The 21,433-nt window shown below is 38.7% G+C and overlaps 11 protein-coding genes across 11 annotated transcripts; 8 read left to right on the forward strand and 3 right to left on the reverse strand.

Annotated features, from left to right (window-relative positions):
* Window positions 1–1,249: 1,249 nt before the first annotated feature.
* On the forward strand, window positions 1,250–4,063 carry VTP21DRAFT_2623 (uncharacterized protein; the record flags this gene model as incomplete). The annotated part of the gene is made up of 13 exons (XM_069392836.1): window positions 1,250–1,419; window positions 1,493–1,514; window positions 1,581–1,694; window positions 1,756–1,774; window positions 1,840–2,044; window positions 2,121–2,236; window positions 2,295–2,378; window positions 2,450–2,550; window positions 2,607–2,849; window positions 2,908–3,037; window positions 3,104–3,205; window positions 3,277–3,665; window positions 3,731–4,063. The coding sequence occupies 13 exons, from the start codon at window positions 1,250–1,252 to the stop codon at window positions 4,061–4,063; spliced, it is 2,028 nt and encodes a 675-aa protein (XP_069249871.1).
* Window positions 4,064–5,348: 1,285 nt separating this feature from the next.
* On the forward strand, window positions 5,349–5,975 carry VTP21DRAFT_2624 (uncharacterized protein; the record flags this gene model as incomplete). The annotated part of the gene is made up of 4 exons (XM_069392837.1): window positions 5,349–5,462; window positions 5,537–5,662; window positions 5,747–5,835; window positions 5,909–5,975. The coding sequence occupies 4 exons, from the start codon at window positions 5,349–5,351 to the stop codon at window positions 5,973–5,975; spliced, it is 396 nt and encodes a 131-aa protein (XP_069249872.1).
* A 230-nt stretch (window positions 5,976–6,205) lies between these two features.
* On the forward strand, window positions 6,206–6,743 carry VTP21DRAFT_2625 (uncharacterized protein; the record flags this gene model as incomplete). Its single annotated transcript, XM_069392838.1, has 3 exons — window positions 6,206–6,302; window positions 6,362–6,435; window positions 6,522–6,743. 3 exons carry the CDS (start codon window positions 6,206–6,208, stop codon window positions 6,741–6,743), a joined length of 393 nt encoding a protein of 130 aa, XP_069249873.1.
* Window positions 6,744–6,946: 203 nt separating this feature from the next.
* VTP21DRAFT_2626 (uncharacterized protein) lies at window positions 6,947–8,020 on the forward strand (the record flags this gene model as incomplete). The annotated part of the gene is made up of 7 exons (XM_069392839.1): window positions 6,947–7,028; window positions 7,106–7,129; window positions 7,215–7,254; window positions 7,318–7,513; window positions 7,571–7,661; window positions 7,724–7,757; window positions 7,825–8,020. The coding sequence occupies 7 exons, from the start codon at window positions 6,947–6,949 to the stop codon at window positions 8,018–8,020; spliced, it is 663 nt and encodes a 220-aa protein (XP_069249874.1).
* Window positions 8,021–8,283: 263 nt separating this feature from the next.
* Window positions 8,284–10,695, forward strand: VTP21DRAFT_2627 (uncharacterized protein; the record flags this gene model as incomplete). The annotated part of the gene is made up of 6 exons (XM_069392840.1): window positions 8,284–8,629; window positions 8,697–8,890; window positions 8,955–9,115; window positions 9,195–9,651; window positions 9,735–9,869; window positions 9,943–10,695. The coding sequence occupies 6 exons, from the start codon at window positions 8,284–8,286 to the stop codon at window positions 10,693–10,695; spliced, it is 2,046 nt and encodes a 681-aa protein (XP_069249875.1).
* Window positions 10,696–11,304: 609 nt separating this feature from the next.
* Window positions 11,305–13,978, forward strand: VTP21DRAFT_2628 (uncharacterized protein; the record flags this gene model as incomplete). The annotated part of the gene is made up of 4 exons (XM_069392841.1): window positions 11,305–11,473; window positions 11,549–12,319; window positions 12,384–12,841; window positions 12,902–13,978. 4 exons carry the CDS (start codon window positions 11,305–11,307, stop codon window positions 13,976–13,978), a joined length of 2,475 nt encoding a protein of 824 aa, XP_069249876.1.
* A 503-nt stretch (window positions 13,979–14,481) lies between these two features.
* Window positions 14,482–16,071, forward strand: VTP21DRAFT_2629 (uncharacterized protein; the record flags this gene model as incomplete). The annotated part of the gene is made up of 6 exons (XM_069392842.1): window positions 14,482–14,575; window positions 14,633–14,880; window positions 14,952–15,139; window positions 15,215–15,509; window positions 15,575–15,847; window positions 15,940–16,071. 6 exons carry the CDS (start codon window positions 14,482–14,484, stop codon window positions 16,069–16,071), a joined length of 1,230 nt encoding a protein of 409 aa, XP_069249877.1.
* Window positions 16,072–16,683: 612 nt separating this feature from the next.
* VTP21DRAFT_2630 (uncharacterized protein) lies at window positions 16,684–17,404 on the forward strand (the record flags this gene model as incomplete). Its single annotated transcript, XM_069392844.1, has 3 exons — window positions 16,684–16,929; window positions 16,991–17,168; window positions 17,250–17,404. The coding sequence occupies 3 exons, from the start codon at window positions 16,684–16,686 to the stop codon at window positions 17,402–17,404; spliced, it is 579 nt and encodes a 192-aa protein (XP_069249878.1).
* A 151-nt stretch (window positions 17,405–17,555) lies between these two features.
* VTP21DRAFT_2631 (uncharacterized protein) lies at window positions 17,556–18,217 on the reverse strand (the record flags this gene model as incomplete). The annotated part of the gene is made up of 4 exons (XM_069392845.1): window positions 17,556–17,834; window positions 17,897–17,960; window positions 18,017–18,105; window positions 18,170–18,217. 4 exons carry the CDS (start codon window positions 18,215–18,217, stop codon window positions 17,556–17,558), a joined length of 480 nt encoding a protein of 159 aa, XP_069249879.1.
* A 1,160-nt stretch (window positions 18,218–19,377) lies between these two features.
* VTP21DRAFT_2632 (uncharacterized protein) lies at window positions 19,378–20,168 on the reverse strand (the record flags this gene model as incomplete). Its single annotated transcript, XM_069392846.1, has 2 exons — window positions 19,378–19,833; window positions 19,896–20,168. The coding sequence occupies 2 exons, from the start codon at window positions 20,166–20,168 to the stop codon at window positions 19,378–19,380; spliced, it is 729 nt and encodes a 242-aa protein (XP_069249880.1).
* Window positions 20,169–20,808: 640 nt separating this feature from the next.
* On the reverse strand, window positions 20,809–21,117 carry VTP21DRAFT_2633 (uncharacterized protein; the record flags this gene model as incomplete). Its single annotated transcript, XM_069392847.1, has 2 exons — window positions 20,809–20,923; window positions 21,008–21,117. 2 exons carry the CDS (start codon window positions 21,115–21,117, stop codon window positions 20,809–20,811), a joined length of 225 nt encoding a protein of 74 aa, XP_069249881.1.
* Window positions 21,118–21,433: the final 316 nt, after the last annotated feature.

Below are 21,433 nucleotides of genomic sequence, written 5' to 3' on the forward strand. Positions count from 1 at the left end.
TGCTCGATCATGGATAATGTACGTGATGTTTTATCGGATCATAAAACAAAGTATGCAGATCATACTTAGAATGTTTGGGACCTTGATCATACAAACATTAATACGGTCGTTATATTTCCATCTATAAAATATTTCGATACGCAGCTAAATAGTCCATTTGATCTTTGCTTCATCTTTGGATGCGACGTGAGTTCAGGATGGTTCACGATAATTGCTTAAGGGAGCACGCGAACGCCATTTGTACTTATTTATTTTAATTAGTGTTATATAAAGTAGTCGTTTTCAAACCGCTCTGATAAATTGAACGTAGATGCTTATGGGGATTTAGAAGTATACTCATAAAAAGAAACAAATTAGAGGTGTGAACCAGATAGGTCCACGTACATGTTATGATGAGAGTAACCGGATTGCTGTGAGGATTAATTACAGCCAGATGCACCAGGACGATGTTGATGTATGAGTAGCATATCCCAGAAATCAAAGAGACATGGTTGAGTGCAATTTTAATATACAAGATTTAAGAGGCAAAAAGTTGACCCTATCTGGCGATGGATCGCAAACTATGTCGTTTCAGTATATACGTTGCCTTGTTGATGACCTTATTCTTTTATGACTAAGACCTTCGCTGAGCCCGTCAATTTAGGTAACTTAGAAGAGAATACAGTCATTGTGTTCGCCGAGTTGGTGCTAGACTATTCGATCCTTCAGTCAACATTAGGTGTCTATATTCAACGACGGAACCTCAGTGCTGAAAACCAGGTACTTTTTGTGCGCGTCAGCATCTCAACTGGAGCCCTCGGCTTATAGTGAAACAAGGATTGGAAGAAAAATAGGATATTTCGTACACGTGCTAGAGAGGCCCAATTATCAAACCTCAGTCTTTAACTACTTCTTCATTTTTAGTCCCCCTATAAAAATTGGTATATCTCCTTGTATGATATGGCTGGTAGCTCAAAGTAGTAAAAGGTAATGGAACGAGGGCGTTTTTCACTAGTTTTTATAGCTTTTCATATGTATTTTTGCTGGTTTTTTTAAGATGTAGATATTGCTTCTTCCTTTTTGTGCAGAGGAGGACAATAGACAGTTTGACAAATTCCGCGGTACAGAGAAATTTACGTGTTCCGAGGATAGGCTTTTGAATCGCATGTGAACGTGTGGGGTGAATTATTTAAGCACTGCCACCCACGTAAATTCAAACTCCATAAATTTTGGTTATTCTGCTCAACGTCTTGGACCCTAATCAATTGTAATGGATGTAAGGTTGCAAACTCTGAAAGACATCGCTGATGCCCGTTCCCGGGCCACTTTCAACGTCCGCGAAATGTCGGAATTTATCTTTGGAGGCAAGGAAAATTTCGAGTCCATGATGGAAATTAACGACATTATAACCAGCGATCCTATATGCACTTGGAAGGATAAGTAAGCGCCATAGTCACCAGATACAATTAGATGACGTCGCTAAACTCTGATAACATCACTTATTTTTGTTTAGACAGTTTATGGATAGAAGAGAGGTATCAGCATCACTATCAATTCTTAGAAACTCTCTAAACTGTAGCTAATGCATTAAACCCAAGTAGATATTGCTTCGGGGTTTAGCAGTCAGTAAAAGACTTGTGGAATTGCGCAACAAATATGACTGGAATCTCCAGGAACTTCTATATGCAATGAGCTACAGTACTGAACATGTGCCGGTCAGTAGTCTTGGAACACATTTGCCTTTCTAATACTCACAAGCATTTCATATACCTCTAGATATTTTTGCACTTTTCTGGTAATTTCAAGATGTTTCTTACTTTGATGACCTTTTTTTCTCATATTCAATTATTATCATTATAGCTTTTATTCCAGTTATCATTTCTCAAGGAACTGATGAACAGCAAGACGAATGGCTTCCACTTGCTGAGAGTTGCAGAATTATCGGTGCCTATGCACAGACTGAACTTGGTCATGGCTCCAACGTACAGGGACTCGAAACTACCGCCACCTATATTCCTGAAACTGATGAGTTTGAGCTTGATAGTAACTCGTTTACGGGAGCTAAGTATGTTCAGTTTAGAGATGGAATATTCTTATTAGGCTTGAGATTAAAAGCCTATCCTTTTTTTTTTGGATCTTAGATGGTGGATTGGCGGCATTGGATTGTTAGGCACGCATGCTGTTGTTCAGGCCAAATTGATTTTGAAAGGAAAAAATTACGGCCCTCATGTTTTCATTGCGCCGCTTCGCTCTCTGGGTATGTTGATCTCTTTGCCTTGAATTCGATTCGGATACATTAACGGGCCTATTTGTAGAGGACCATAAGGTTTATCCAGGAGTTGCAATTGGTGATATTGGACCAAAAGCTTATGGTGGATTTAGCGCTATGGATAACGCGTGTAATGTTCTTTTTTTTATTGACTTTATTGACTTTTAGGTATACCCTGGAAGCTAATATTTTTCTCTCTAGTTTTAAGATTACATAAATATCGTATCCCAAGGACGAATATGCTTATGCGATTTTCTAAAGTAACTAAAGATGGTGAATACATTAAACCCCCGCACTCAAAGGTAAAAATGTGATACTGGAAATTATTTCGATTCTTCAAATAACTCTACTCTTATAGTTGTCATATGGAAGTATGGTGGCTCTACGAGCTATGCTTGTGAGACAATCAGGGATGACTCTTTCTCGGGGTGTTACCATTGCTTCTCGATATCTCACGGTGCGACGGCAATTTTCTGATGGAGGCGAAATGGAACGCCAAGTGATTAATTACCCCTCAGTTCAGCATCGGATATTCCCACTTATCGCCACAACTTATGCACTTTGTCTCACTGGTGACGAGATGATTGCCAGATATATTAACGTAAACTAATGAAATCCTATGTTCTATACATATATTCGGACTGAATTTCTCTTAATAGTTAACTGCCGAGCTCTCTCAAAACAATATTTCATCGCTTGCTGATGTACATGCATTATCTAGTGGACTAAAGAGCTACTGCACACGGGTTGCAGCTGATGGGTTGGAAGAATGTCGCAAATCTCTAGGAGGTATATATTAATAATATTCCCCGATCCTTAATGATGAATGATTAAAATATATCATGTATGATCAAGGTCATGGATTCTCAGTATTTAGCGGCATTTCTGACATATTTGCCAACTACGTCCCGACAAATACTTTTGAGGGGGATAATTTTCTACTAACTCAACAAACTGGTAGTGAATTTATTAACTTATCTAGCCACATGTCAATCCATTCACTAACAAAACTATTGAAATCGAATTAGCACGTTATCTTATAAAGCAACTCGAGGCCGCCCAAAGTGGGTCACTTGAACCACAGACTTTTAGCCGGTATCTTAATCTGGTAAAGGATGTGAACAAATTCATGAACTCGCATCCGCGAATTAGTTCCCCAGAATCATTGCTGGACCCGACCCTACAACTTGAGATTTTGGAGCATCGTGCTGCCTATTTTGTGTTGGATCTAGCTCGTGCAACTAAAAATCCAGAGAGAAAGAATCAAAACGGATGGAGCGAATTCAATATTGAATGTCAAAGAGTTAGCTTGGCCCATAGTGAATATGTGGTTACCCGCTGTTTTACAGAGAGAATAGAAGAGATTAAGGACACAAATAGCAATCTCTTCAATATTCTATCAAAATTGCGGAACATAGTATGTACCTTGTCTTCCTCTTATCTCAGTTTTTGCCTTATGCATTTATATTTTTCATTGAATAGTTCTTCCTACATACTGTGAGCCTGCGTGCCGGTGATTTTATGGAAGATGGATACTTACGTCCAGCTGATCTAGAGCATCTTCGCAAACAGCTTCGTCTTTCCATTGCTGAGCTTTCACCGGATGCCATCGCTCTCACTGACGCATTTTGTCTAAAGGATGTGTTTCTCTGGAGTGCACTTGGTCGATACGATGGGGATGCCTATGGAGCCTTATGGGATGCAGCACAACGCAATCCCATCAATATTGAAGTCTCTAAACGAAACGGGATTGCCATTGGCTATGAGGAATATATACGACCATTAATTAAGGGAACCCTTGAATCCAAACTTTAGCCACCCTTCATATTAACTTTATAACCATATTATTTAGCTCGTTGATTTTTTTAAATTTAGGACTGTGCCTATAAATAAATTATTTAAAGTAAATCTTATAAACCATTAATTAATCCTCATTAAAAGTATAACTTTCAAAATCACCAGGATTAAAAAGGAGGAGTATCCTGAATGCAATTTTTAAGACAATCGAAATAAAGAATGAAATCGATCTTGAGTAATTGGAATAAGTAGCTATATAAAATCAGAAATTTGCTAAGGGTGGTAATTATTCTTGACTGTAGATACTTGTGAAAATGAAGTCATTTTCGAGATAGAGACTACTGAATAATCTGTTGTATTTTAGAGCATATTAGAGCAATAAACCAATAAATGCTATAAATTTATATTTATTCATTAATAATGTAGATAGTTATCTTCTTCGGCGCATTGAAATCCATTCACACAGGAGAGATTGATATTGTTGCAGCTCTTACGTTATCAATTAACAAAATTGGTTAATTATATGGATCTTGGACAAAGGTTGATATACAGGCTATAATATGCGCTTGCTCTTTCTCCGTTGTCGATTTTTCAAATCGTTGAGATATAAGAGTCCAGGGTCTCTTATGGCATACCATATTGCACTTAAAACCGAGTGGTAACTTTGGGGTAGATTGATCTCGAGATATCCCTATTTTCTCATACTGTTTTTCCATTAATTCACGGAGTTGAAGGACAAGTCCAAGGATAATAACTTTTTCCGGAATTTCATCTCTTGATTGTGTGCTTTCTCTCTTTGACTCAGTATTGACAAAGGATCATTGATAGATTTCAATATATATCATGATCAGGAACTGTAAGCTATTTGTGAGCTTTTGATTGTATTATCATTGTATTTTATCCACTTGAATATTAGAGTGAACTATTCGAGTCTATTTGAGCCGACACTTTAGCCTATAATAATATTTTAATTATCCTACTCTTTAAACCGTTTGCGCTCACAGTTAATGAGGCTGTTTGATATTCCCACGGTAAAACCATTTTTAATACTATTATATCATCTTTGCTCAGCTTGTTGCTTTCTAGCTCAACCGTCCCGTAAACAGTAGTTAGATTTTACTTGATTTAGATTCCAAATATAGACCAATTGTATTGACTAATTCGTAGGATTACAACTTATTACTATCAAACATATACCAAATCTGCCGCAGTGCCGTTGGAATTTAATCACAAGAAATTCGTGTGTTTATTCTTTTCGCTTATCTTCACATCCATCCTTCGAGTTACTTAAATTTAATTAATTATGGCGGAGCAAAAATACATCTCTACCGAGGAAGTCTCCAAATACAATACACGAAAAGAATTGTGGGTGTTGCTGCATAATAAAGTGTACAACATCACCAAGTTTATGGATGAGGTCAGTTCTTCTAATATTTTCTCGAGCATTAACAACAAGCTTAATTCTTGAATGTATTTCGCGATAAAAATTAGCATCCCGGTGGCGAAGAGGTACTCCTTGATGTTGCTGGCCAGGATTGCACTGAGGCATTTGAAGATGTAGGACACAGCCAAGAGGCCCGTGATATGCTTTCTGAGTATTACGTTGGTGATCTTGATGTAAGAGTTTTCTTTTTTTTTTTTGCTTTCGCTGGTCTCTAATTTAAGTAAAAATATGAACGTGCTGGAATTCTATGTTAACAGCCTTCGGAGGTAACCACATCTGCAACTAAATCAAATGGAAGCGCCGCTCCAATTTCGTCCAGTACAGATGGAAAGGCCCCGGAGGGAAAGTAAGTCAGCTCTGGAAATTCTGTCGAGTAATAGATGATATTGATCCAGTAATATAATATTTCATTGCTTTAGTGCTTTCCGCATTCTCGTCCCTATCGTCCTCTTCGCAGGATGGCTTACTTACCGTTATCTAGCGTAGACTAGTTACACTGGTCCTTTGTAGCTGACATATTAGACTGATATGAATAACTAAGAAGAAACCTATACACGCTCTATCCTATCTATTTTTTTAGATTGTTCTTGTTAGATGATTATATTATAGAATCCCTTCTCATTTATTAAAGATTAAGCTTTATGAAGATGGCGCAGTTGAAATTCTTAAATGAGCACAAAGGGGTAAGTCACTATTACTTACTCTTAAGAATCACAATGGAGGCTGCATTTGAAAATATTTGCAGGCCATATGAGCGTGAGGGATTAAAGGCAGCATTGTTAACAGATCGTGAGGGCATCACGTTACTGAAATGTAAATCTTGGAACTTCTAGAGGAAATCAACAGAGCATTTAATTGTTTCATTTTTCTAGTCACCACTAATGAAATATCATCCAAGATTTTAAGTCCTTTGCTTGCAACTACCTTTTCCATGACTAGCGATCAGGTAATAAAATGAAAAAAAAATCTCTATTATGTCACGTTTGTGTAATCTCTTATTATCAATTAATAATTCTTATGTATCCACAATAGTCATCGAAACTTGGTCTCGGACAAAATAACACCATTATTAGCACATTTTCCTTACATCAAATACTTCAATTTAACCATTCGCCGCTAATTATCACACTTGTAGCTAATTCCCAAGCCAACACCGGTCTATTATTAGAGTTGGGAGCAGCTTTGCGTGAACTAACTGAGCCGATAATTGAGAATTTGACGCAAAGAAGGGCCTCAAACCCGACAGCTGTTTAAACTGTGTGTTCTTTTGCTCTTTTGAAGTTTGCTTCTTTCTTATTATACGTGTTGCTCTTCTATGCTCTAACTCCCTGAATAAAAATATGTAAAATAGTGAATTTCAATCCTACTATTATAGTTACGTCATTAAATTTAAAGGCCGTTCAGGCATTACTGGCGTTTTCTCATATTGTTACTCTTAATTCATCCTTTTGAACATTATGGGGATCATTTACGCGTTGGTAGCGCGGGGTTCTGTTATCCTAGCGGAGCACACAGACAGCACCGGAAATTTCACTCAGGGTTAGGAGTTATTGCTTTCTCGTATTAGTTTATCATACTATAGCTAACAATTTTCCTTGGCATGTTTCGAAAATTAGCTACTCAAGCAATACTTGATAAAAGTGAGTAAAGTTATCTAGAGATTATATATAGAGAGACATGTTTGCATGATTGGTTGACTAAATTAACTAATACTATAAATAATAGTACCACCAAATAACAGTAAACTTACATACGTTTATGATAGGTAAAGTTAAGTTATCCATTTCTTTAATAGAAATCATGTTCATAAAAAATCTTCTGTCGACAGATATTTATTTCACTACATCTGCGAAGATGGAATAACCTACCTCTGTATGGGCGATGATTCATTTGGTCGGCGGATTCCATTTGCCTTTCTTCAGGATCTGCGCAATAGATTTCTAAGCACATATTCGCTGGAGAGTGCGGCCGATGCACCCCACTATGGAATGAATGAGTTCTCAAGAGTTATTGCAAAGCAGATGGTCATTATAGATACTCGTGGGATAATTTAGATAATAGCTGATTTGTTATTTTAATAGGAATACTTTTCGAACAATCCAAATGCAGATAAAATAAAGCAAGTGCAAGGTGAAATCGAGCAAGTGCGAGACGTAATGGTTCAAAATATTGGTATTAATTAATGCTCTTTATTTTATACCTTGAGCACCATTTAATTTTTTGCAACCCAATAGAGCGGGTTTTAGAGCGAGGAGAGCGCATTGACTTGTAAATTTCCGCAGAATTAATGGAATGCAAAAAATTGAAATTAATATAGTCTATCTACGCTTTCTAGACTTGTTGATAAAACCGATGCTCTTAATCAGTCCGCATTCGCGTTTAGGAAGCGTAGCACCGCGCTAAAGCGTAGTATGTGGTGGAAGAATACTAAGCTTATGGTCATCCTAGTTTCTGTCATAATCTTGATGATGTACTTTTTGATTGCTTCTGCCTGCGGTTTTCCAGCATTCAACAAGTGTCGAGGACAGTGATATTATCTACTCTATTGTTTATAAATTTATTCGACATCCTTATATTCTCCCTTTTTTTTCTCTATCTTTTATATTGATATAAGTCTTTTATATATTTCTTTCAATTTGTGTCTTCCATTTTCAATTTGCTTCCTGAATTAATTTCTGTGACTGTGCGCGATCCCCTCAGTAAACAAACGAGAAAGCCTCTTACTTCACAACAAGTCTTTGAATGCTTTTTCTTTTCTAATTTCCCTTCCGATTGTGCACACATCGCGCTCATAATGCCACCCAAAAAGCAATCCAAATCGGCACCAAAACGTAAACGGCCCAATCCAGAAGATGGCCAAAAAAATTCTGGGAAACAAAAGAATGGCTCTGAGAAGAATATTTCGCTACGAAAGCAACCCGTAACAATGACAAAGGATGAGTTAAGCGATTACGATAGCGAAGAAAATGGAGAAAGCGATTTTGAGATGCCTCTGCCTAGTGACACGGCCGAGAATGATTTCCCTGAAGAGGAATTTGAGGAGGAAGAAGAAATGAATGGTACCGAAAGTGAAGAAAAAGAAGGAGACAGTAAAGGAGAAGGAGAAGATGAGTCAAGGCCCAATAAGAAGCAAAAGACAGGTATTGTAGTCTTATTAATAGTTTACTACAGATGAAAATTAGCTGATTGGCTTTCCACCATCACCAGAAACATCTCGTGAATCGCACCAAAAGCAGAAACAGCTCAAGAATGAGAGGAAGGCGGCACGTCCAAATTATAAAGAAATAGTGTATCCTGCAAAAAAACTATGGGAAGAACTTCGACAGAAAAGGCTAGAGCCTAAGAAGCGGCAACAACTCATGGAACAAATGATGGAGCTGATGAAGGGGAAGGTGAGGGAGGTGAGTAGACTCTCTTTACCTTTTCAATTTCTTATCGATGAATTAATCTGATTCCTTAAAATAGTTCATATTTAAACATGATGCTTCGCGCATTGTTCAAACATGCGTCAAATATGCGAATGCTTCTCAGCGTGCCGTGATTGCAGAGGAACTACTTGGGACTTATACAGATCTGGCTAAAGCAAAATATGGTCGCTTTTTGGTGGTGAAAATTATGAATTACTGGTAAGAAGAGAAATATTTATTTTATTCCCTTTCTCATTTAATTATACATTTCATGTTCTTGCTATTCTTATTGTATTAGCCCTAAAATCCGCGAAAATGTCATTAAAGAATTTTACGGTAAAGTGAGTAAACTCATCCGCCATCGTGAAGCCTCTTGGGTGATCGAAGAAGCATATTCCTCTTATGCTTCAGCAGAACAGCGTACCTCCCTCCTCCAAGAGTTTTATGGGCCCGAGTTTGCGCTTTTCAAATCATCTAATAAGAAGACCAAATCGTTGGGCGAATTGTTGCGTGATCAGCCCGCTAAAAAACCTGCGATTTTGAAGCATTTGAAAGAGACGCTATCTGGAGTTTTAGATAAAGGAACAATTGGACATAGTATTGTGCATAGGGGCTTGCTAGATTATATGTCCCATGCTGACGAGAAAGCAATTGCAGACATGGTGGAAGTTGTAAGGGAGCAGTGTGTTGAGATTCTGCACACTCGTGAGGGAAGCCAAGTTACAATGCTATGCCTTCTTCACGGAACCCCCAAGGTATTTAGCTATGATTTTAAGTAGAAGAATGTCTTAGTTACATAGCAGAATTTTTACTAATTAATTTTATTAAATTACAATAGGATCGTAAATTTATTGTTCGTAGCATGAAGCCTTTTGTAGTAAAGATTTGTAAAGAGGAGTATGGTCACATTACATTACTTCGGATGTTTGACGTAGTGGACGATACGGTGTTAGTGGGGAAAAATATTCTCTCAGTAAATATCAGTTTGCTGTAGTTTATCCTTGCATCCAATAATCAATTGATTAATTCATATTTTATGACTACAGGAAATTACTAAAAATATAGAAGAAATCGCCAATGACAAGTACGGCAAGCGAGTACTTCTCTACCTTTTAGCTGGTCGCCACCGAAAATACTTTACACCTTCTGTTATTGATTCTCTTGCTTCGGGAGATGATATTCGTCAAAAGACGAGTAAGAAAGATCCTCAAGTGCGACAGAAAGAGCTTCTTGCCTATGTATCACAATCGCTTTTGGACTATGTTCGTGACAATACCGCCGAGTTAATCAAGGATTCGACTGGAGGCTGCTTTTTAGTAAAGGAGGCATTATTACATGCTGAAGGAGAAAAGGCCGAGGCTATTAATTCTCTAGTGGACTTATGTGCTAAGGACCCTACAGAAACTGATGAGGGAGATGAGCATGTATTTGAGGTCACGTGTGCTGGGCGAGTTATCAAGGAATTGGTGCAGTCATCTGGACGAAGCGAGAAGAATTCTGATGAACAAGACGTGCGAGAAAAGAAGATAACCATTCCCTCCACCCCGCTTGATTTTGCGCCCGCGCTTTTGGAGAGTATTCGCCCATACTTACTGCATCATGCGCTTCACGGAGGCAGCTTCATTATTGTGGCTCTAGCAGAAAATCCCGCCACATCGAGGCAAGCTCTCAAAGAATTGCAAGGTCAGAAATCACAGCTTGAAAAAGCCCTTAGAGATGCAGATGATAAGAAGAAAGAACGGCAGGAGGGCCAGAAAGCATTGAATCCCGGCGTGAAAGTTCTAGTGAAACTATTATAATTTTGATCATATGCTGAATCTATCTTGTCTTTTATTTAATAAAAATTGGATTATATTCGGCTTAACTTTAAGCCACATTCTCGGTAATTTTCGGCAATCAACTTGAGTTTTGTATACTCCACTCTACTTTTGACCACTGAAAAATAAAATCATAATCCAAGCAGCATCATTATAGAAAAAAGACCTTGATTGTATTTCTCAAAAAAGGCAGTTACTTAGCCATGGATGTTTAGTTTCTCTATGTACTCGAGCAATATCTTGATACTTTCTCTTGATAATAGCTATCTATTAAAAGCATTTTTAAGCGAAGGCACTTTAGGGTTTAGGTATGAAGAAAACGAGGCAAACCAAGTTGAGTGCTTAGATATTTTTCACAAAATTTTTGGGCCGAAGGGTATAATAAAATTACAAACTCAATCTCAGCAAATTTAGTTCTCCACATATTTCTCTTGTAATATTTTGTAATTGTCAAGTATATATGAAGGCAAATTTGTCCTTACTCTTGTAAATACATTCACCTTTATCTTCCCGCTTGTTTCATATTGCTGCTTTAGTAGATCAACCGTTCTTTCGATTGTCTACTCAATTTCGGAATGCAATCTTTTTGACATGACAGCAAGCGACTACAATCCACTACCGAGAGTACATTTGCCATGCAAGACTATGATGAATAATTCTGCAAGGCGGGACGAATTTATTCGTATGTACTCGGAGAAAGGTTATGGATATGGGGGGAAAATTACGGATATACGAAAGGATGAATATCCCCAGCTTGGAAGTAAGTTAGTTTTTCGAAATCATTCTATTCTAGCTTTTGAGAACACATACTTATGCTAATAATCTTGTATATTAGATCAAGAATTTTTCGATCATGCAAGTACGACTTTATATGCACAGTCAGCGCTCAAGGCATTTATGAACGATCTCTCACAAAATCTATATGGTAATCCACACTCCGGACAATCTCCCAGTGCAAGGCATACTTCGGAGCGGATTGCTCGCGTAAGAGGACGTGTGCTAAGGCTCTTTGGCTGTCCTCCAGGAGAATATGATGTGATATTTACTGCCAATGCCACCGCTTCCATCAAGCTTGTATCGGAAATTATTCCATGGACCGAGAAGCTTGGGGACGAACTCTGGATCTTAAGAGAGGCTCATACATCGCTCTTGGGATTGCGGGCAACAGTACCACAAAACATCAATGTACGACAATTGACTGAAGATGAGATTGATGCAATATTAAGGGAAGGGAGCACTGTTAACGGAAAGTCCAATGGATCTCTGCGTGAGCAAGAAGACAGTGTAGCTGAGGGCTCTCAACAGTTCATTCGCTTATTTGCATACCCTGCTCAATGCAATTTTTCCGGTGCACGTTTCCCGCTTGACTGGACGCAACGCCTTCGGCGTCATTTTGCCCATCATGAGAGTCAAACCTTAGTCTTAGTGGATGCAGCCTCTCTTGTTGTAACCGCTCCACTCGATCTTTCAGAGCTTGAAGATCCGCCCGATTTTATTGCTGTTAGCTTCTATAAAATGTTCGGAATGCCAACTGGACTGGGTGCTCTACTCGTTAGGAAGAATTTGGCCCCCATATTGAGGAAGAGATATTTCGGTGGAGGAACAGGTATATCGATGTTTTATATACTATACTTTGTGTATTTGATCTAAGCATTTATATATTGTTCTAGTGCTTGCCCTCTCAGGTGAAGAACCTTGGCAGATATTTCGTCATGCACTTCATGAGCGCTATGAAGACGGAACCGTGAATTTCCTTGATATAATAGCACTCGATCACTCACTCGATACCTTCTATCGCCTTTACACTGACTTCTCACATGTATCCGATCACGTGATGTCGTTAGCTTACTTTCTGTATAACCAAATGCGTGAGATGCGCCATGCTAATGGGATGCCAGTATGCGAAATGTACACAAGAGATCCAGAGGAATATGAGGAACAAAGTAAACAGGGACCGATTGTTGCATTTAATTTACGAAGAGGGGATGGAGCCTGGGTTGGATACGTAGAGGTGGAACGGCTTGCTTCCATGCATGGATTTCATTTACGAACAGGCGGGTTCTGTAATGTAGGCAGCGTCCAACGCTTTCTTAACTGGTCCACCCCAGATTTACGTAAGAATTTCGCGGTAAGTGTCCGCCTATCAGTAACTTTCTTATCAAGCATTCTTACATTATTGTAAAATAAGGCCGGCCATGTATGTGGTGATGACACAGATATAATTGATGGGCGTCCAACCGGTGCTGTACGGCTCTCTTTGGGTGCAATGTCGACTATTGATGACGTTCTGAAATGGCTCAACTTCCTTGAGACTTATTTTGTTGATCGCAAGACTACTTCATTAATATCCCCTGTATGCACAGATTCTAGAGATGGACATCGTGGAAACTTTGTGCTTGATGCAATAGCACTTTACCCGATAAAATCCTGCCGTGGATTTTTTGTTAAGGATTGGCCCCTCACCTCTCATGGCCTCTTATATGATCGCGAGTGGATGGTGATTGATGAAGTAACCGGCCAAGCACTGAGTCAAAAGCGCTACACGCAAATGACATTTATTCGCCCTACTATTGATCTCTCTCGACGTCTCCTTCTTGTGCATGCACCCCATGAAAACTCTCTTGAGATTCCACTTGACATACTACCGGAGGAAGATGGACGAGAATTGGCGGACACTTGCCCTTCCAGGGTGTGTGGGGACAGTATAGATGTGTATCGATACAAAGATCCCGCTATATCCGACTGGTTCTCTCGCGTACTAGGTATACCCTGCATTCTTGTTCGTCAACCTTCCCACACAACTTTGCGCCAAATCAAACCTCAATTTGTCTCACCTGTACCACAAGCTATATCTTTGCAAAACGAATCTCCCTTCCTGCTAATCTCCCAACAAAGTGTTAACGATATCCAAGAGAAGACTAGTACCCCTGTAGCCCGAGAACAGTTTCGTGGCAACCTTTACATCCGTGGGCTGCCCCCCTATGCCGAGGAAAAATGGCGGCGGTTTGCGATAGGTGGACAGAGGTTTTGCGCAATAGGCGCGTGTAGGCGCTGTAATATGGTGTGCATAAATCCTGAGACCGGGGAGCGGCAAAAAGAGCCTTTTACTACGCTTGCAAAATATAGGCGTAAAGGTCCTAAAAGGCACGTGGTGTTTGGAATACATGCAGTATGGCAGGAGAGTGCTTCGAAAGTACCATTTAGACTACGCGTTGGGGATGAGGTTGTAGTGTTAGAAGAGGTTGAGTCCGATATGGAAATATAGGATTGGATCCAAGTCAATATAGCGGAATTATCTACAAATATATCTCTACCCCAATTATCTTTAGCATTATTTACTGGACTAGTGATTGGGGGAAATTTATCTGCATTTGTTGGCAATTCTTATATATCTAAGTCTGTAAACTAGCTTGTTTTATCTTTTGTTATCCTATTTGAATTACCACCTCCTACTGCAAATCAATATTAGGTTGGCAAATTATCTTCTGACTCCCTTTATACGTGCAATATCCTACTTTTACTGGTGAATTAACTCAAAGGAGTCCAATATTTGTGGCTTGTATTATCGAAATTCTTCGAGAATAGTGTGACCCCTCATAAATTACTAAAAGGCAGTTAGAATTCTCATCTTAATCAATCTCATTTATATAGTTTGGTAGCTCTTTTATTTTTTTTTTTTCTCTTTATAATTTCATTTCACTTAATATATATACATAAATTCTAGATTTTCTTTAGTTATCGCATGGTTTAATTGATTATTTGTGGCTAATGGCAGAATATAAATCCGCGGCACGAGGGTACCCTCCGTCACGGACAGCAAATGGCAACGGTAATAAAGGCAAGCAGCAGAAAAAGCGGAAAGGTACTTTGCCTATATTTTGGTCGCTATATATTTTTTACACCTAATTTTCGTGGATAGCAATGGCGATCTCAAGAAAACGCTCCCAGCTGATCCGGGAGCCATCTGAGGACGAGCCTTCACTTTCTATATACAGGCAACCGCTTACAACATTAGCTTATTTTTTCGCCTACACAAGACAGGAGCTTGGAGAAATGCTTGCGAACTCAGCAAAAATTGTGTTACGACATAGGTTTTATGCGGCATTAAGCATATTGGGGGCCATTGCGATTACAGGAGCTACTAAAATAGAAGGGCCGCATCGCATGGTACTTGATTATAAGATATTAACTAACAAATCAGGAGTCACATTCGATAATGCCTAATATTCAAATTTTAGGTATTAGATATACTGAAGGAACAGGTTACTTGGTACAGCTGGTGGGCTATACTTGGAGTCGCATCGTCTGTTGGACTAGGATCAGGATTACATACCTTTGTGCTATTTCTCGCACCACATATAGCTGAAGTTTCTTTGGTGGCTTTTAAGTGTGGAGGAGTTGAGTTCGCAACACGAGGAGAAAACAAGTAAATAGTTGAATTTTGAACATGTAGCAAGCTCGAAATCGTTATACTGCTTTACTCTGGTTTTATTAACCATAGATTTATATGTGATCTGCCCTCTCATCTCAATTCTACAACATCGCCTTGGCGTGTCTTCCGACGAGTTCAGCTCGAAATTTTCTTCTGGGGCATTGGCACAGCAATTGGCGAATTGCCCCCGTATTTCATTGCACGCGCAGCTGCATCATCTGGTGGGAAAAGTGCGGCCGTAGAAGAACTGGAATCTATAAGCAAGAAGAAAACAAGTGAATTAACAATACATGATCGGATAACTGTATTTTTACGATGGCTACTCAAGCGAATGGGCTTCTTCGGGATCTTACTGTTTGCTTCGGTAAAATCTGACTCTAATACGCCCAAAATCAGAGCGATATGAATAGTTTTTACTCTTTTCATTAGATACCTAATCCAGCTTTCGATTTGGCGGGTATTACATGTGGCCATTTTCAGGTTCCCTTCTGGACATTCTTTGGTGCTACTCTCTTAGGGAAAGCTATCGTGAAAGCTACTGTCCAGGGGTTGGTGGTTGTATTACTCTCTTCAGGAGATACGCTTGCTATCCTATTACGGAAATTAAGAGAATGGTGGCCATGGTTGCATGATGTAGTCGAAGAAGTAATTCAGGGACAAACGGTTGCCTTATCACGAGGGCAAAATCAAGAAGCTGTAATGGTAATGCATCTATACATGGACCAAATTACTGTGTCAATTCCAATCACTAAGAGAAATATATTTTTTTCTTTCCTTATGCATTGGAATTCCAGAAGCGAGCCGGCTTGTTTACAAGACTTTGGAGCGGATTTGTTATTCTTATGCTTATGTATTTTCTCGCGAGTATCATAGAATCCCTAGCGCTTACGCATGCTCGACGGGTGTGGAAGAAGAAGAAAAATTAATCTCTAAGTGTATTATTTCTGCTATTTATTTAGATTTGAGCTATAGTGATCATACTGGGGTCGTTTTATATCTACAATAAAGAGCTTTTAATTTTCACTCTATGCGCAAAGGTCTAGTGTAGAATTAGCTGAATCAGTACAAATTTGACTAAGCTGTGTTTATGAGTTGATTATGCCTATAGTTTTATCAAGAGGATGTTCTTCGTATAAACATATTCCATATCCGCGCGCACCTTTGGGTAAAACCACCTTATCTGAATATTTATAAGAGCAATTGTATGGCCACCTGTATTTCTTCAGACACTTATGATGGAGAGATTCTTCTTTTCATTTATATAGAAAGTCCATAAAAAAGGCCTAGTTCCGGTTTCAATCAGCTGCTACATTAACAGCTTTTCAGGTCGCGTATATTTGCGAGTTGGATAGATTATATACGATTAATAATAGGTATCACGGCGTATATTTTGAACCAGTTTGGCTTGAATAAATTAAGAAATTTTGACCGCGGGAATTCTGAAATAAATCCCGTGAAAGTCACTCCCTATTATAAGCTCAACCTTCATTCTTTTTATTTTACCACTCTCTCTAATTTATCAAACGGCTGCTTTCACAATGACAATCTCACTTTTTGATCTTGAACACCAGCTAACATTTTATGGCCAGTACCATTCAAACAAAGTGAATGTAATATGTCATGTAATTTGCGTTCCTCTTATCTACTGGACTGCCCTCGTATGGTCGACCAACACTGGCCCTCTAGTTGACTGGAAATTGCCAGGGGGCTTTACACCCGATCTGGCTTTCTTTACAACAATTACATATGCTCTCTACTATATCTTTCTGGAGCCCGTCGCAGGAGTAAGTAGACTGACTCTATGAGCTTGACACGCTTCTTTTAATCTCATATTTTATTTCGCAGTTACTCTACACCCCTATTCTTTTAGCCATGGATTTATATGCAAATCGCTTCGCGAGCACCTATGCCAGTCCCAATTTAATCGCTGGTGCAATTCATGTATTTTGTTGGGCCGCGCAGATTTTCACCCATCAGTTCGCCGAGGGTCGAAGCCCCGCCTTGTTGGACAACCTAGCACAAGGTAGGCTTTTCTCGATCTTATATTATATAGAAGATCCCCGTTCATAAACGAAATATAACATTCCAAATTTTTTAACACCAGCACTATTCCTTGCTCCATTGTTCGTTTTTCTTGAAGTACTCTTTGCTTTTGGATACCGCCCTCAGCTGCAGAAGCGCCTCAGGGATAAAGTCGGCAAGGCAATCACAGAGTTCCGCATGAAGAAGGCGCAAGCTCAACGAGCAAAGTCGAATTAACGCTTCTTCTTTACTTTATCTATGTTTTAGTCACTGCTATTCGTTATTTTTTGTATCTTTGAATTAATCTATCTCTTTGTATTCTGTGAGCAATACTGGCTTTAAAATTGCTTAATATATGTATTAGGTGGTGTCAGTAAGTTTATTAGGTCTACCCCTTCCCAAAACCTCCTTGAGTGGGGCCTCTGGGCTGTCTTACAATGTCTATAACGGGCTTACTTGGCTCTTTAGGCTTAGCCAACTGCTTTCCCCTACTTTGCCCGCTAACAATGCTTTCACTGCTTTCATTTTCTTTTGCAATCGTGGTCCCAAAAATTTTTTCTCGTGCAGCCAAATATTCTGCCTCCCTCTCTGCAAGCGTTTTCTTCTGAATGGTGACTGAGACGGGAGCCGCTTGCTCAGGCGCCTTCGGACGTTTGAGAATTTTCATCTGTTCATTGCAAAATCAGAATTATGACATACGTTTTCAATTGGATCAAAGTGGTAAATTACTTGTGGCACAAATTGAGTGTGTATGGTATCAGTGCGGATTATTTCAGGTTCTACATACGAATTTCTAAAGAAATGTCATTAGATCTACCTCAAGGTAATCGCATGATATCTGATATTTACGCTCTCTCCCATAACTTTTTATTCCGTTCGTGCTCATCCTCCATTTTTACTGATGAACGATTGGGAGTGCCTTCTTTCGCTTGCTGGATCTGCGGGATAGTCAAAGAATCAGTGAAAACTCCAAGTAGGGTGAAAGAAAGAAAGGCCAACCACCTCTGCTTCATACCCCTCCTCCCAATCGTCCCAGACATCATCTGCCATTTTTTAACTAAATAAGAAGAAAAAGTCATACCGCTGAACAGATTTACAAATATCCAATAGGCTTGGATTTTGATTAGCTAGACTTAGCCTCTTATGCTCCTGTAGGCAAAACCTGAACATAATACTAATATAGAATCAATTTATATTCAAGTCTATCCTAGACACGCACGACGTGGGCATAAATATCTTTCAACACCACTTTGCAAGTAATTACTTCAAAACGTTAATTAACCAAAATGTTATAATATCTAATTCTACACTACGTTAATGAGATATCTTCCTATACAAAATATTTGTAAAGAGCTCAAGAAGTGTAGAGAAGCACAAGGAATTTTAGCATTGCTCTATGCTTTCTGTATACTCTCTTGTTATATAAAAATATAGAGAATTCTTTTGCAGGGATCGCTTCATTTGTTTTAATACTTGAAATAATGATCTATAATAAAGGAACGAAAAAATCTCAGACATTGATGGCAAAAAGAGTTCGTAAAGACTTTCGAATGATTCAGTTGCTAAGATATAACTGCCATGCAAAATTTAACCAATTTATCTAAATAATTGTAGATGCTTGCCAAAGGAGTCTAGTGAATTTGTAAGATGAAAGCGAGTGCTTCAGCCTGTAATCTATATTGCTAAGATAGAAGAATAGGATAATGTAATTGAATGAATGGGGTTTGTATCAAAGGAAGGAACGAAAACTCTATAATAGCATATATGATAATCACAATAATGTCAAAAAAAAAATAGATACAATAATAGATATTGTGTTCTACTTGGTCTAAGAGACAGGATGAAGATTAGGCTATAATGCTGGCTCCACGCCTTTTTCCGTTCGACGGCCTGATACCTTTTATCGTTGAGTGGATATTTATATATCGCATTCTTTGAGTCAAAAAAAAAAAAGATATAAGAAAAGCATCACTTTGCATATCCAACTCGCAGTGTACATTAAGTATTCACTGATATCGAGTTGGAAAAAATGGACATAAAATATTAAGCGTTTTTTATCTTCTCAAAAATAAACAAGATACTTGGCAACATGAAGGATGAATACACATTGTCTACCCTTATACAGCGTAAAATAGAGCACATCGAGAATATATACTTATATATATATTTATATACTATGTGGGGGTTTCAGGGATGAAAATACAATAGATTCAAGCATGGCTCCAAGATCCTGACGAAAAAGAAGACCGTCGATCCACTTCGGTCCAACTATTTTCACTTAAAGGGCTCCTAATCCCTTCCTGTACAGCATCTGCAGCGGTTGGAGATGAATCTGGAGTTCGTTGTGTTTGAAGTGGTGGAGAAGGCATTAGGGGTTCAAACACTGGAACTCTGGACTCTTCCATAGAAGAAAAGGCTTCTCGAAAATCGCTCATCTCTTCAAATGCCGACCCTGAATCTACTGCATTGTTCTTGAAATCATTCGGGAGGGGATATAAGTCTTTACCTGCTGTGGAGAGTGAGGAATGCTTTAAAGTTCTATTTTTCTCTTCTTCTTCTCGTAGAGCGGCGCGTTCGGCAGCTAGCTCCAACTTCCGTCGCTCAATCTCTTGCTCCATTGCACGTATATATGAGAGTTCTTCAAGAAGCTCCTCTTTCTTTCTTGTCTATATTTGATGCCCAATCCATTAGCATATGAATACCAAGTCAGATAATATGCGGACTTAACCTGTAATCGTATACGCTCACTCCTCTTACGTCTCCTAATGCTTCCTCCCATTCGCTCGCCAGGGCTATTTCCGTTCTCACTCTCACTTTCATCCCACTCGTCCTCACTCTCTCTCTCGCCCTCATCTCTATCCAACCTCTGACGTTGTGAAGGAATACTGCGATGCCAAGAATTGGGGATCTGGGGTTGGAGTTCGGTAAGAAATAGATATGCTGCAGTAACTGTGATTGCTACTCCGCCAATTATCAGGACAGGAACGAGAGGATGGACCATTTCCAATGAAAAAAGCTTGTGATGAAATTAAATGTCTTTGCGGTGAGGAGAGACAAAGACGTCGGAGGTCACGCCTTTTTTTTGATATGAAGTCTCTGTGACTGCTTTAATATATTCATTAGGTTAACCTAGCCTGAGATTTCAGTCCATATCTCCGTCCCTTTAAACTCGACAACATATGAAAACGAATTTGAGATACCATTCGAAGTGTGTATTCCAAATTAATTGTCAAGTTTGATCCTAACTAAACAGTATTAGATGACAGGTTAGAATGTATTATATCAAGATAGCGGGAGCTTTTAATAGATGACTGCAGCTGTGATGAGGAAATTAAAGTACAGAGATAAAATAAAAAAAGCGGACTGAAAAGAAACAATAGAAAAATAAGGAGCGTAGTAAAAGACGCGAAAAAATTATCTAGGAAAATATATCAGAGGCCACCCCAAGAAATAAAAGAGAAGGGAGAGAATACAAAAGTGAAACGGTTTTTTTAACCAATTGTGATGTTCTTAATAAAAACGATAATAGAAACCAATTAAATAGGAAAACGCCCACCCGTTTTTTCTTTTTCAACGATTAACGAAATGAAGGTAATAGTATATACAGGTAACCATTATATAGCAACAGTTTTTATATTTTTTTACTTTAATCTTGGTTCAAAGAGCTGGAATTGATTCGTGTCTAACCAGCAGCGATTCTGACCCCAGTAGCATGTTGAAGAGAAGAGAAGCAGAAGAAGCATTGTGCAATATATACTATAATATAGAGGAATTAGTTTAATTTGTATTTAAGGTAAGATGGCAAAGCGAAAATAATCGTGAAATAAAAAAATAATTTACCATGGTCGCTGATGTAAGTAGTATGAGATCAGAAACATGAATACAAAATATGGAGGTGCATCCGGGAATGGTAACAATAGTAGAGGGATGAACCATCTCATGCAGTACATTTTGTTTTTAGTAAGATCGCACTGATCGGGAAGATTCTACGGATCTACCTGAGATGTAGGAAGTTTATAGTTTTGGGGAACGAGTAGCCTGCGCCAGCCACACTAAAATTTCAGACTGAGTTTCAGCTTCCGTCCTTTATTTTTTATTTAATCGCAACCTCTTAAGTGCTCTCCAAGTTATTCTATATTCGGATAATTAAATGACATTGTTGCAGAGTCCAATTAATACTATACACGTATTTAATAATCCATATAATATAGAGTTACCATAAAGATTGCCCCCGGGATTTACCCCGAAAAGTGCTCTCTTTTAAAA

Source organism: Calcarisporiella thermophila, assembly GCF_041956535.1.
Source record: "Calcarisporiella thermophila strain CBS 279.70 unplaced genomic scaffold VTP21scaffold_15, whole genome shotgun sequence".
Taxonomy (NCBI): Eukaryota; Fungi; Calcarisporiellomycota; class Calcarisporiellomycetes; order Calcarisporiellales; family Calcarisporiellaceae; genus Calcarisporiella; species Calcarisporiella thermophila.